The sequence below is a fragment of the Myxine glutinosa genome, chromosome 1 (genome assembly GCF_964187855.1).
Source record: "Myxine glutinosa chromosome 1, kmMyxGlut1.1, whole genome shotgun sequence".
In the NCBI taxonomy this organism is placed as follows: domain Eukaryota; kingdom Metazoa; phylum Chordata; class Myxini; order Myxiniformes; family Myxinidae; genus Myxine; species Myxine glutinosa.
This window is the reverse complement of record NC_136261.1, coordinates 282,696,684-282,711,936: the sequence shown is the minus strand read 5'-3', so window position 1 is coordinate 282,711,936 and position 15,253 is coordinate 282,696,684. Positions and strand designations below refer to the sequence as shown.

The 15,253-nt window shown below is 52.7% G+C and overlaps 1 protein-coding gene across 1 annotated transcript in view; it reads left to right on the top strand.

The window, feature by feature from the left end:
* The window catches only part of LOC137438324 (uncharacterized), a 54,068-nt gene that overhangs the window by 35,786 nt on the left and 3,029 nt on the right, over positions 1 to 15,253 (top strand). The window contains exons 12-15 of the mRNA XM_068133446.2: positions 293 to 671; positions 4,598 to 4,759; positions 12,287 to 12,675; positions 12,786 to 14,168. Of these exons, the coding sequence (XP_067989547.2) occupies positions 293 to 671; positions 4,598 to 4,759; positions 12,287 to 12,675; positions 12,786 to 14,168 (2,313 nt within the window). The remainder of the gene's footprint in view (positions 1 to 292; positions 672 to 4,597; positions 4,760 to 12,286; positions 12,676 to 12,785; positions 14,169 to 15,253) is intronic.

Sequence of the window (15,253 nt, the reverse complement as noted above, 5' to 3'; positions counted from 1 at the left end):
TCGCTGAAAGAAGAAAATCCCCCCCAAATCATGGTCATTTACCAGTGAAACTCAGTTGTAGACATTATATTTAATCCTTTTCCATGGATTTCCAACCAGACAAACATTTTTGTTTTTTTTCCAGTGGTGATCATCTTAATGCCACTGTGCTTTATTTTGCCTGTGAAACTGTTTGAAAAGGGTCTTATGAGTTCCCCTTTGTAAGTATTTCAAATAAACGTGTTTAATATGATGAGGATGCAACAAAGACAAGATGGTTCACGTAATTTTATGACATCCCTCTCGTTCCCAGACCCATGGACAACGTTACGGAACAGCCTGAAGAAGTTGCTGCGCTTTCTACCAGCGAACACGGTGCAATCAAAAGTGGACAACTGCCAAGGGGTACCTGCCCAGGTAGTCCAACGGATGAGTGGGTTGTAGTGCAGAGAGAGAATGACTTTGCAGATCACATTTTGGATGGCAAGGGCTTGTACACCAGGAGGGTTTTGCAAATAGAGGCAAGTGAAGAGGACAAAATGGAGAATTTGGAGGCATTTTGCTGTGTTGGTGGAAAAGGCGTGAATGGCAGCATTGGAGGTGCAGGCAGCGGTGACAAATTTTCATCATCCGAAGGTCTTCTTTTAAATGTGTGTACGCAAGCAGAGAAGAAAGACACCAGTGGGTTCCAGGTGTGTTGTTTTTTAAGTTATTGTTTTTGGCAATGTTTGAATTCACGATTCAGCCCATGGTCGTCATGTGTCATTTCTCATGTCTCTCTATTACCTTTTATATTCTTTGCTGACCTTTCCCTTCTGACCATCTGTCCTGCTTTATCCCATGTACTTGCTTGCTTCTCATATGGCTATCCCCTTTTGCTTCCTTGTGATGCATGTACAAAGAAATGGAAACACCTGGGTAAATGAGGGACACAAAGTGTATTGAAAGCAACGGCTTCCACACAGGTGTGGCCTACGTGTTAATTGAACAAATAACATCCCAGCATGCTTAGGATCACATATAAAAATGCTGCACACAGGCCTGGTTGCCTATTATGGTTAGAATTGCTGCAAGTGGAGACTTCAGTGACTTTGAAGGAGGGGTGATTGTTGAGGCACATTTGGCAGCAGCTTCAGTGACAACTTGCTGATGTTTTATGAGAAATGGTGTCTAAGGTGATGTCGGCATAAAACTCTGAGGGAAAGAAATCACCAGTTAAGGGCAACAGTGGGCGGAAGCACATACTCCAGTATTGTGATATCCGTGCATGAATTTGAAGTGCAAGGTAAAGCAGGTGAGCAACCGCAGATCAATTGACTGTAAATTTCAACCTGGGGTGCAAGCTGTCAGTTCCGTTAAAAACGGTCCGCCGAGAACTCCACTGAACCTTCGTCTCCTGGAAAGCAAATCCAACAGAAGGAAATCTCATTTCCTTTCACAAAGCCCGAAACAAGTGTGTGTCCACCCTCAGGAGAGCCAGGAAACAATATCTCTCCGTTCTCAAGACCGAACTCTCTTATCTGTCTCCCTCTTCCAAATCCTGGTGGCGTCTGGTCAAATCCGTTTCTGGTGTTTGTTCCCCCTCCATCCCCTCCCTTACCTCAAACGGCTACACAGCTGACTCCGCACGTGAAAAAGCTGAATGCCTCAACTCTGTGTTTGCCTCTAAATCTTGTGTCCCAAACCCATCCCTCTCTGTACCCACCATACCCAGTCGTACCCTGCTGCTCCTGGACTCCGTGTCCTTTCCTCCTGACAAGGTGGAAAAGCTTCTGTCAACCCTCGACTCTGATTCTGCAACTGGACCCGACGGCATCAGCCCACGGGTCCTAAAATCCTGCTCTGCTGCTCTATCTCACCCTCTCTCTGTTCTCTTCACCTTCTCTTTTGCTCAAGGTCAACTGCCATCTGCTTGGAAATCAGCCAACATCACCGCTTTGCACAAAAAAGGTGCAAAAACAGATCCTAGCAACTACAGACCAATCAGCCTTCTCCCAATTATCAGCAAAGTCATGGAATCCATCATTGCTTCGGATATGAAATCTTTCCTCTTCTCCAATGGCTTGATCTCTGATCATCAATTTGGTTTCAGACCAGGTCACTCTACTCTGGACATGCTGCTTCTGCTGTCTCAACAATGGATGGAGGTCCTCAATGCCAAACAGGAAATTAGAGCTGTCTCCCTCGACATATCACGTGCCTTCGACACGGTCTGGCACCCCGCTCTGCTCACCAAACTCTCCTCCTTTGGTATCCATGGAAATCTCCACGCATGGCTGGCGGACTTCCTCTCTAGTCGTCGTCAACGTGTGGCCCTGAATGGGTTTCTCTCATCTCCTCTTCCTGTTCAGGCTGGAGTTCCCCAAGGCAGTGTTCTGGGCCCCGTGCTTTTTCTGGTCTTCATCAATGATCTCTCTGACTCTCTCGAAAATCCTCTCTATCTCTTTGCTGATGACTCCACTCTCTGCCGCTCCATTCCTCTTCCCTCAGATCGGCAGTCTGCTGCCTCCTCACTCTCTGAAGACCTGGACAAAATCACAGACTGGTCAAACAAGTGGAACATGTCTTTCAATCCTGACAAATCTCACACTCTTACTATGTCTCTCCGAAAAGATCGACTGGACAACCCTCCCATCTACTTTCTCAACAATCCTCTCCAAGAAGTTCTGTCGCTCAAGATTTTGGGTCTCACTATCTGCCATGATCTTTCTTGGGAAAACCACATTTCCAAGCTGGCCTCCAAAGCCAGTCGCCGACTGGGCATCCTCCGTCGTGCGAAGTCCTTCCTCGGCACACCTGAGCTCCTCACCACATACAAGGCTTTCATCCGCAGCTCAATGGAATACTGTTCTCCCCTATGGGCCGGTGCTCCTGCCTCACACCTAGCTCGGCTTCACGCTGTTGAAACCAAAGCTTTCAGAATTATTGGAATCTCCCGCGATGAAGCTATCTCTGAGGGCCTTTCACTCACTCACCGCAGGCAGGTAGGTGGTCTTTCTGTCTTCTACCGACTCCTCTCCGGCCTTGCACCCCCAGCTCTCTCTGTGCTCTGTCCCCCAAATATTCCTACAGGTCGCACAAGATCTGCCAGCAACCCTCTGATGGTTAAACTGCCGAAATCTCGGCTCTCTGCTCACCTTCACTCTTTCATTCCTCTTTTCTCCCGCCTCTGGAACAAACTCCCTCACTCCCTTCAATCCCACTCCTCCCTCCAGGTCTTTAAAACAGCTGTTCACCACCATCTCTTATCTTCCCCCATCCAAAACCTTGATCTTTTCTACCCCCGCTAATTCACCCCAGATCCACCTTGTTTGAAATTCCAACTTCTTTCCTGGAAGTCCTGGCAGTGTCCATATGTTTTATACCTCTCCCACCGCCCCCTTCCCACGCCCCCCCCCCCCCCCCCAAAGCCCTCGCCCTCTCTCAGATCTCTCGATGTCTCCATGTCTCTCGGTCCCTGCTCTCAAATGTTGTGTTTGTGTCCTTCCCCCTCTCTCCCCATCTTGTCTACCGCTCCCTGTTATATGTTTTATGTGTCGGTTTGTCTTTCTGTGTGATTAATGTTCGCTCTTTCACGAGCCTCGACCTTGTATACAAAAAAAAAACAAAAAAAAAAAAAAAAAAAACTGGATGCCATAGTCTGGTTGCAGTGCACAAACCATTCATCACACCTGTAAATGCACGCTTGTGAGTCCAGTGGTGCAAGGATCACAGCAATGGACTACCGAGCAGTGGAGAAATGTGATATGGTCAGATGAATCATGCTTCACCATGTTCTCGACAAACAGACGAGTGCACATGTGGTGCCAACCTAGATAACTCTACAACCCCTAGTGCTTGTTTCCAACAGTGAAGGGTTCTGGTGGTTCTGTAATGTTGTGGGTGCATTTTCCGGGCAAGGTTTGGGTGCAGTCATTCTTTTAAAAGGCACGGTCAATAACATTCACTACTCAATGGTACTGATTGGTCATCTTCACCCCATGTCGCAGTATTTCTTTCCTGCCGGGAGAGGTGTCTTCCAGGATGACAATGCCCCATCCATAAAGCACGTGTGGTCACCCAATGGTTTGTTGAGCACGACAGTGATGTTATTCATATACCATGGTCTTCTCAGTCACCTATTCTGAACCCAATCGAGTATCCATGGGATGTTCTGGAATGATGCCTGAGACAGCGTTTTCCACCTCCATCAAACAGGTGTGCGTTAATTGACTTTCTTGTGGAAGAATGTTGCTGCATCCATCCTGCAGAATTCCAGACGCTAATGGACTCTATGCCATGGCGCATCAACGGTGGCCTAACGCCCTATTAATTGACTTTACATTGGTGTCTCCATTTTTTGTCCAGTGTGTGTGTGTGTGTGTGTTCTTGTTCTTGTTGGTTATAAATGTCCATTTATTGTGTATTTTTCTCTGCTCTATCTTCATTGCATTGGCCTCTCACCCTTTGGTACCGAGCTCTCCCATGAACCTTGGCCTGTGTCAAATGAAAAAAACAAAAAACAGATTGACATTTCCTCTGCCCTGTGCACACCAGCTTCATGCACTTATCAAGGAAAATACTCGTGTTCATACATTCATGTTTTGTTTTCTTCACTTTTACATGCGGCCTGAACCAGAGAAAGGCGTCTCTAAGCCAGGGACTGGGGGATGTCAGGGACGAGACGCAGACTGGAGCTCCGGAAAGTCGGCGACAGCTTCCCCGGCTTCCATGTGGCAGTCGCAGCAAACTGCTTCCATCGCTGATTCGGATTCCATTGCCAACCACACCACATGTCCTAGTAAGGTCCTTGTTTTTCCCATGATACATGCCTGGGAAAAGGGCAATAATCCTGAGCTTCTTCTTCTTTCTTTAACAACCACAGCTGTTCCCACATTCCTGTGGTTTGGCCGGGAGAGGTTTTTGGCCCAAGTCTGATGTTTGACGAAATAGTTAGGGCAGGAATTTGTAATTTGGCCATGGTGCCGACGATAACTCGCCTACTCTTCACGGACACCGTGGAATCTCTAACATCCACTAACTAATGCCTGCAGATGGGGCACCCAGCTTAACGTCCATCCGAGGGACGGCGCACACATTGATGAATCACCCTGACTGTGAAACACCAGGATGATAGTTTATAGCTGCGTCGAGATTCAAGCCCACTGTGCTGGACAGCTTTAGAGGTGTGTGTGGATCTCTAGAGGGCCTACGCCGTCCTGCCAGCCCTGCTAGCAATACTCCTGAGAGAAACATTGGAAATACTACATTGCCCAAGAACATGCCATGCACTTATTCTTCTTTTTCTTCTCTTTTTTTTTCTTCCTTTTCTTCTTATTCTTCTTCTTCTTCTTTTCACATATAATCACATAACTTTTATATGAAAGCAATATTTGTTGCTTTTTGTGTCCAGCGATTTACTGAACAGTTTTATTTAAAGTTGTGTTCATTTGATTACTCCATATGGTGCCATTTTTGATCCATCTGGCTGGATGAACATGTAAAATGCGATAGGGAAAATGATATTTTGACTTCTCCAAACAGAGTAGAATTGCACACATATATAAAAAAAATCAATCAACAATACTTCTTTTTTTCTTTTTTTTTGGTATACAAGATCGAGGCTCGTGAAAGAGCTAACATTAATCACACAAAAAGTCAAACCGACACATAAGACACAAAATATGGGGAGCGGTAGACAAGATGGGGAGAGAGGGGGAAGGACACAAACACAACATTTGAGAGCAGGGACATCGGGAGAAATGTGGGAGGGGGAGGGCTTGGAGGGAGGTGGGAGAGGTATAAAACATATGAACACTGCAAGGACTTCCAGGAAAGAAGTTGGAATTTCAAAAAGAAAAAAAAAGTGTATCTGGGGTGAATTAGTGGGGGTAGAAAAGATCAAGGTTTTGGATGGGGGAAGATAAGAGATGGTGGTGAACAGCTGTTTTAAAGACCTGGGGGGAGGAGTGGGATTGAAGGGAGTGGGGGAGTTTGTTCCAGAGGCAGGAGAAAAGGGGAATGAAAGAGTGAAGGTGAGCAGAGAGCCTAGATTTTGGCAGTTTAACCATAAGAGGGTTGCTGGCAGATCTTGTGTGACCTGAAGGAATATTGGGGGGACAGAGCACAGAGAGAGCTGGGGGAGCAAGGCCGGAGAGGAGTCGGTAGAAGACAGAAAGACCACCAACCTGCCTGCGGTGAGTGAGTGAAAGGCCCTCGGAGTTAACTTCATCGCAGGAGATTCCAATGATTCTGAAAGCTTTGGTTTTAACAGCGTGAAGCCGAGCTAGGTGTGAGGCAGGAGCACCAGCTCAGAGGGGAGAACAGTATTCCATTGAGCTGCGGATGAAAGCCTTGTATGTGGTGAGGAGCTCAGGTGTGCCGAGGAAGGACTTCGCACGACGGAGGATGCCCAGTTGGCGACTGGCTTTGGAGGCCAGCTTGGCAATGTGGTTTTCCCAAGAAAGATCATGGCAGATAGTGAGACCCAAAAGCTTGAGCAACAGAACTTCTTGGAGAGGATTGTTGAGAAAGTAAATGGGAGGGTTGTCCAGTCGGCCTTTTCAGAGAGACATAGTGAGTGTGAGAGATTTGTCAGGATTGAAATATGACAAACAAATCGGCCTCATGCGTCATCATGCAAACTCATGCATTGGACGTCGGTACAGGACTTCATGTTGTCTCATTGCGTTGACCAGAATCATTACTCCTGCGAACATGTGTGAACCTCTTCATGGACATGAGGCGTAGCGTTATGTTGGCGGTCACGTTTCTTGACTTGCACTGTTCTTTTTCCCGTTGGATAAACTCTGCATTCTCATGACTATGATCGTTATTATTCCATGCACGCAAAGCTTAAGCGGAAAGCCGGGTTGAGCAATTGGTTCATGTCCGTCCGTCTATCTGTCCATCTTATCAGTTTATGATCGAGGAAGAACTTATTTAAATTGAATGTTATATTTTAAACACAAATCGGAGCACGAATAGGAAGACAAATTTGCCGTTTTGCCGTACTTTGAATCAAATTCGTCCTGACCATGCATGCACAGAGGAGTGAGGTAATAATTTTAGTCTGTCTACCTGCCTGGCAGTCCAACAAAATTGGAAATCATTCCAAAGAAGAAAATACCTGTTTTCAAGGATATTATGAAGGACGCAAACACCAGGCACAAATAACTAATGTACGTATTTGATAAGGTGGTATTGTAGCGGCTGCCGCTGGGGTTTCACAATCGCCTTGCACCTATCAAGGACGCGGAGCGATCACCATGCCGGGCTCGTCCAGGACGCCCGGGCAGGCCCGCGCTCAACTTGCCAGGCCTCGGTCGGGACGCCCGGGCATGCCCGGGCAGGCTCGCCCTCAACTTGCCAGGCCGCAGCCAGGACGCTGGGCCACGCCCCCTGGCGCCGGGCCTGGGCAAACCCCCTGGGTTAATAGATATATATTGCTGACCGATAAACGGGTTTTCAGAGTGCCTGAGTGTTTGATTTCAATAAAGCAACTCAGATGAATTCCAGCTTTTTGTCGCGTCCATTCTTCTGATCGACGTGGGAGCCCCAGCTCCTTCATTGGTGACCTATCGACATGGACACGGCAGTCGCCCTTAAACTGCCTACCTTCTGGGAGGCTCACGCTGCGGTTTGGTTCGCACAGGCGGAGTCCCTGTTCGCCCTGCGAGGCATCACGGCCGACGACACCCGCTTCCACCATGTGGTAGCTGCGCTCGGGTCGGCTACCGCAGCCCGCGCCCTGAGCCTCCTCGAAAGCCCGCCAGCCGCTGACAAATACGGCGCGATTAAGCAGCTTCTCCTCGATGCTTTCGCCCTCCCATCGGCGGAACACGCACGGCGCCTGCTCGAACTGCCTGAGCTCGGCGACACGCGCCCTTCCGAGCGAATGGACTACATGCTTTCACTGCTCGGCGAGCACTCTCCGGCATTCCTGTTCCGGGAGCTGTTCCTCCGTCAGCTGCCTAACCCGGTACGCCTCGCCCTGGCAAGCACGACGATCACAGATCCCCGGGCCCTTGCCAGAGAAACCGACAAGATCTCCGCTGCAGGACGGCGCATCGCAGCGGCGACATGGGACCCACCGCCGTCCGACGCAACAACCATGGCGCCCGAGCACCCGGCACGGTCGACGGCCGAACTGCCGACGCAATTGGCGGCCGCTCTACCGTGCCGACCACCTCCACCCGACCAAGCGTGGTGTTACTATCATGCCAGGTTCGGACAAAAGGCCCGGACATGCCGACCCCCGTGCACCTTCGGCAGGCCGGGAAACGGCCGGGCCGGCGTTCATTACCAGCCATGAGCGCCGGCCATACGGGCAACTTACTGTTCATCACGGATACAGCGTCCGGACGGCGCTTCCTGTGCGACACCGGCGCCCAACTGAGCGTCATACCCGCCTCTGACCAGGACAGGCAATCCGCGGTTTGCGGCCCCTCCTTAGTTGCGGCCAACGGATCGACTATCCGCACCTTCGGCCCGCGCAACGTCACCCTCTGCTTCGGCGGCCAACGCTTTGCTTGGACGTTTGTAACCGCCAACGTGCCCGTGGCTCTGCTAGGCGCCGACTTCCTCTGCGCACACGGACTGCTGGTGGACGTCCAACGGCGTAGTTTAATCAACGCTGAAACCTTCAGCTCCCTGGTATGCACATTGAGCAGCTCCGCGCCGACCGAGCTGGCATGCACCGTCCCGGCGGCGAACGAGTTTGCTCGCCTGCTCATGGAGTTCCCGGCCCTCACGCGGCCGACGTTTTCGGCCGTCGCAGTACGGCATGGGATCGAGCACCACATACCAACCACGGGCCCGCCGGTCTACGCCAGGGCCCGCCGCCTCGACCCAGCCAAGCTCGCCGTAGCGAAGGCCGAATTCGACGCGTTGGAGCACCTCGGCATCGTGCGGCGCTCCGATAGCGCGTGGGCCTCGCCACTGCACATCGTGCCAAAGCCGGGGGGTGGATGGCGCCCGTGTGGCGACTACCGCCGTCTGAATGACGCTACCACCCCCGACAGGTACCCGATCCCGCATATCCAAGACTTCTCCGCCCGTCTGGCGGGACGGGTCATTTTTTCGAAAATTGATCTCATACGGGGATATCACCAGGTACCTGTCAGGGCGGCCGACGTCCCTAAAACGGCAGTCATCACGCCGTTCGGCTTATTCGAATTCTTGCGGATGCCGTTTGGTCTCAAGAACGCGGCTCAGGCGTTCCAGCGCTTGATGGACGGCGTGCTGCGTGACCTGCCGTTCCTTTTCGTTTACCTGGACGACATCCTCGTCGCCAGCACGTCCCGGGCCGAGCACCTCCTCCACCTCCGAACACTGTTCGAGCGCCTCAGCGAGCACGGCCTCATCGTCAACCCGGCCAAATGCCACTTCGGCACGACGGCCGTTGATTTTTTGGGCCACCACATCACCAAGAACGGGGCCGTGCCGCTGCCAACCAAGGTCGAGGCCATCACCACGTTCCCGCGTCCCCGCACCATAAAGGCCCTGCAGGAATTCCTGGGAATGGTGAATTTTTATCACCGCTTCGTGCCCCGCGCTGCTCACCTCATGCGGCCCCTCTACGAAGCCCTCCGGGGCAAGCCGGCCAAGCACGACATCGTCTGGTCCGCAGCAATGGATGCGGCCTTCCAAAGCTCAAAGCGGGCCCTCGCCGACGCAACACTGCTCGCTCACCCGGTGCTCAACGCTCCCATCGCCCTCACCACGGATGCCTCCGACTACGCGGTGGGCGCCGTCCATGAGCAATGGGTGAACGGGGTTTGGCAGCCACTCGCTTTTTTCAGCCGGCAGCTCCGGCCGAACGAGCTCAAATACAGCACGTTTGACCGGGAGCTCCTCGGTCTACACCTGGCCGTCCGCCATTTCCGCCACCTCCTGGAGGGCCGACCTTTCACGGCGTTCGTCGACCACAAGCCGTTGATTTACGCCATGGCCAAGGTCACGGAGCCATGGTCGGCCCGCCAACAGCGCCACCTCTCCGCCGTGTCGGAGTTTACCACGGACATCCGGCACGTCGCCGGCAAAAACAACGCCGTGGCCGACTGTCTGTCCCGGGCCAGCGCGAACGCGGTCCACCTGGGCGTGGATTTTGCGCTTATGGCGGCGGACCAAACCACCGACACCACGGTGCAAGCCCTCCGGGCGGCGGACACGGGCCTCCGCCTGGCCGACATCCCCTGCGCGGACACTGTCCTGCTCTGCGACGTCTCCCAAGGCCAGCCTCGCCCCATCGTGCCCGTCACCTGGCAACGCCGCATCTTCGCCTCCCTCCACGGCCTTTCCCACCCGGGCCGGAAAGCTTCCCAGAAGCTGGTGTCGGCGCGTTTCGTCTGGCACGGCCTTCGTCGGGACGTCCGCGATTGGACCAGCGCCTGCACGGCCTGCCAACGGGCCAAGGTCCACCGACACACCCAGGCCCCGCTGGCACCTTTCACCGTGCCCGAACGACGTTTCGACCACGTCAACGTGGATCTGGTGGGCCCCCTCCCCCCGTCACGGGGGTTCACACACCTGCTCACCATGGTGGACAGGACCACCAGGTGGCCGGAGGCCGTTCCCCTCGTCTCCACCACCACCGCCGACGTGGCGCAGGCTTTCATCGCCACCTGGGTCGCCCGCTTCGGCGCACCGGCGGACATCTCGTCAGACCGCGGACCACAGTTCACCTCCGAGCTGTGGGGCGCGGTCGCCCGCAACCTGGGGGTCAAGCTCCACCGTACTACGGCCTACCACCCCCAAGCAAACGGGTTGTGCGAGCGATTCCACCGCTCCATGAAGGCCGCGCTCATGGCCGGCCTTCAAGACGGCGGTTGGGCCGACCGGCTGCCGTGGGTCCTTTTGGGCCTTCGCACGGCCCCCAAGGAGGACCTCCAGGCATCCACCGCCGAGCTGGTCTATGGCCAGGTGCTACGCGTCCCGGGCGAATTCGTGCCCGACGCTACCAGTCCCTGGTCCGCAGCTCACCAGCGCTCGGACCTCCAGGAGGCCGCCCGACGGTTTGCCCCCGTGCCGACATCCCACCACGGTGACCCCCGGTCCTACGTCCCCCCAGCACTCCGCACAGCGGAGTATGTTTTTGTGCGTCACGACGCACATCGGTGGCCACTCCAGCCGCCGTACGACGGGCCCTTCCGGGTGCTGCGACGGGACGACAAGTCGTTCGTCATCGACATCGGCGGCAGGTCGGACCGGATTGCAGTGGACCGCCTCAAGCCGGCGCACGTGGACGTCGACCACTCACCACGGGTGGCCCTTCCGCCGCGGCGAGGCCGCCCCCCGTCCACGGGGCCCCCCACTCGACCGCCCACCACCTCACCGGACCCCCTCCCACGACCCGCCAGGGGTCGCTTCGGCCGGGTCATCAGGACCCCCCTCAAGTTGACCCTGCCGGTGCAAGTCGATTCTGGGGGGACGTGTGTAGCGGCTGCCGCTGGGGTTTCACAATCGCCTTGCACCTATCAAGGACGCGGAGCGATCACCATGCCGGGCTCGTCCAGGACGCCCGGGCAGGCCCGCGCTCAACTTGCCAGGCCTCGGTCGGGACGCCCGGGCATGCCCGGGCATGCCCGCCCTCAACTTGCCAGGCCGCAGCCAGGACGCTGGGCCACGCCCCCTGGCGCCAGGCCTGGGCAAACCCCCTGGGTTAATAGATATATATTGCTGACCGATAAACGGGTTTTCAGAGTGCCTGAGTGTTTGATTTCAATAAAGCAACTCAGATGAATTCCAGCTTTTTGTCGCGTCCATTCTTCTGATCGACGTGGGAGCCCCAGCTCCTTCAGTATAATAGAAACTGCTTCAATGGCGGTTAAAAACCCAGAATTAATTTATTTATGTGCCTTTTACAATCTTTATTTTATTCAAATTGAATTGCATACTTGAACACTGTAGAACACAAATCACCTTCTAAATACTTTCAAGAACCTCCAGTTGTGCACTACTTCAATTTAAATAAAGGTTTAATGGGGTGGTGTATAAGGATGGTATCCGGGACTACCTCAATAGAACTAAACTAAATTAGCTATTGAGGTCGTCCGACGCCCTGCTAAAACTGGATTTCTTTTTAACGATCGTTAAAATCGTTATTTTATTAAAATTTAAGAACAGTACTGTATATACTTGACCACTACGTGGGGTATTGTGTTCTATGAACTCTCAAGTTTGTAAAGCCTTTGAACTTTATCACCCGATAAATGAGATTCCTGATATTATAATTTGCGTTAGATCACAGGCTGATTGTGACATGAATTGGAATAAGAAATATTATGGTGCCTGCGGTGTTAAAATGATACTTGTATATCACCCTCAGAGGATGCTGGACCAGAAAGATCGACCTGGATTAATATTGGCAGAGACCTCTTCTGGACAAGCTCTCGGCCAAGATGCTCCAACAACCCAAAAGGCAGAAGAGAGAGGGCACGTGTTGGACCAGTTTGTCAGCAATGTGGAAATGCTTGGTGAAGATGTCCAATCGTCATCCTCTGCATCTAAAATTGCAGGGAGAATTGGGCAGCAAGTAAAAATCAAGGACATGGACCTTGCAAATGAGTTTCCAAGAATTGAAAAGGTTAGGATACAGGGCAAAGGGCTAGCTGATGTGCACATGAGCGTGCATGAGGTGTACAAAGGTCATGAGCCAGTGGTGCAAGAAGTACCTCCTTGCTTAGAGGTTGGGTCAAGCGAAATTGCCAAAAAAAGGTATGTCGTGTTCCATCTTGTGTACCTTAAACATAATACCAATTGTTGTTCTTCCTGTTGCCAATTTTCAATTGTTTATCTTTCCAATAACATGTTTCTTACTTCTGCAGCTTCCAACCGGAGGAAGAATCTGGAGGATCTAGAGGGCCTAAAGTTTCTTCTCCAGACAACGGTTTGGAAGAAAATGGGATTGAAGGAAACAAGTACAGCGTTGAGGATGAGCTACCTGGCCAGTCAGAGTTGACTCATCAGTTCCAACAAATATGCAAACCAGACAGAAAAGAAGCATCCCATCATTCCATACTGACGTCTGCAATGACACTAGCCAGGGTTGAGCAGATGTTTGTCCCGATCTCTGAGCGCAGTCTGCTGGACGTCATGGGCCAACCCAGCCTGGTCTCCATGCAGGATGGCGCAGAAGCGAACACAGAGCAAGCACGAAATTTTGGGATAAAGCAACTGAAGATCAAATATGACGAGTTGAATGAAGAATGCTCGACAGCAAATGAAAAACCATTAGCCAGGAATGAGGCCCGTCTGATCAAGGCCAGGGATGCTGCATCTGAACCAGAACTTGAGCTCTTAAAATCTGAAGAACATTTACCTGCTGATGATTCAGAGTGGACAAAGGCCTCTAACCAGAGGGCTACACTAAAGAATGAGGTTGAAATGATGAACAACATAAATTATTCTGTGCAAACATTGAAAGTGGAGAATGATGATCCTTCCCAAATTGACAATCCGATGGCGTCTTCCAACATGCCCGCTCTACAGCTCTGTTCTCTGCTGGAACCATTCCATAAGTACCTATTCTGCAATCGAACAAAACTAGAGGATCCAGATGATCAAGCTGCTGATGATGTCGCTGACCTTCCAATAGGTGATGTTGCTCCTCAACAAGGAACTTTCGGAAACGGCCTGGCAGACATTGAGAATCTTACATTGGGTCCTATTGGAAGCAAAAGGGTGGTTTCGGAGATTCATAAAAATGGTCAGGAAATGATGCGGAATTCTGGGGAATTTGCGTTGGATGAGGAGGTTGGTTCACTTTGTCAGCATGCTCCTTCCAGTGCATTACCAAGTAGTTTGGGGGAGCCATCTTTGGACAAAAGTGCCCTCTCTGCTAAGGAACATCTCTCACACAAAAGGAGCCTCGTCCCACTGAACAAACGGCGACAAGTACCCTTGCGGTATCACCTCTTGGGAGAAAGTTTCTCTACTGTTTCATCTTCCTCAAGACCTTCTGAAGATCCTTGTTCTGAAGAGGAAACCCCATCAGAGGGCTCACGGCCCTCACTTGAAGCTGGTCGATCTTCATTGGGCCATTCCAGTTCCCTTCCACGCCCATCACGTATTCCCCGGCCCATTGCTCCACTGACGGGTACGGACGAAAGATATAACGGAAGTATCTCCCCCGATATTGGGGTTCATGTTCCACTGGTGCCCCGGCCGCCTCCAGGTCGCCCACCGAAGCGTCCCCCTTTGGAATCAAGGTAGGCACAATGCCACAAATGTTTAAGGCATCATCCAATTGTTAGTACCAGTTGATTGTCTTCTCGTGGATTTTTTATTTTATTTTTAACGTTTTTATAAATAATAAAGGGTGTTGTAAGATTTGTGATTGGAATGTATCATGATCATACTTGGCCACACTTTGTTTTCAGAGCATCGGCTCAACCATGATAACTCTTGAACGTTTCCATGGCTGAGAAGCAACCTGGGACTCTGTCGCAGGCACTGGCAGTGCAAGTTATGGCAGGAATTTGACCAGGGTCGTGACGCACACTAGCTTAGTCTTTTCCAAAGGCACTGTGAGATCATTTATCATCTACCATTGGATACCAGCAGATGGTACACCACATGACTCAACGGTGGCCAGACGCCCCACTAATGGCTCAACGGTGGCCCGACACCCCGCTAATGGCTCAACGGTGGCCCGACGCCCCGCTAATGGCTCAACGGTGGACCGACGCCCCGCTAATGGCTCAACGGTGGCCCGACGCCCCGCTAATGGCTCAACGGTGGCCCGACGCCCCGCTAATGGCTCAACGGTGGCCCGACGCCCCGCTAATGGCTCAACGGTGGCCCGACGCCCCGCTAATGGCTCAACGGTGGCCCGACGCCCCGCTAATGGCTCAACGGTGGCCCGACGCCCCGCTAATGGCTCAACGGTGGCCCGACGCCCCGCTAATGGCTCAACGGTGGCCCGACGCCCCGCTAATGGCTCAACGGTGGCCCGACGCCCCGCTAATGGCTCAACGGTGGCCCGACGCCCCGCTAATGGCTCAACGGTGGCCCGACGCCCCGCTAATGGCTCAACGGTGGCCCGACGCCCCGCTAATGGCTCAACGGTGGCCCGACGCGCCGCTAATGGCTCAACGGTGTCCCGACGCCCCGCTAATGGCTCAACGGTGTCCCGACGCCCCGCTAATGGCTCAACGGTGGCCCGACGCTCCGCTAATGGCTCAACGGTGGCCCGACGCGCCGCTAATGGCTCAACGGTGGCCCGACGCCCCGCTAATGACTCAACGGTGTCCCGACGCCCCGCTAATGGCTCAACGGTGGCCCGACGCCCCGC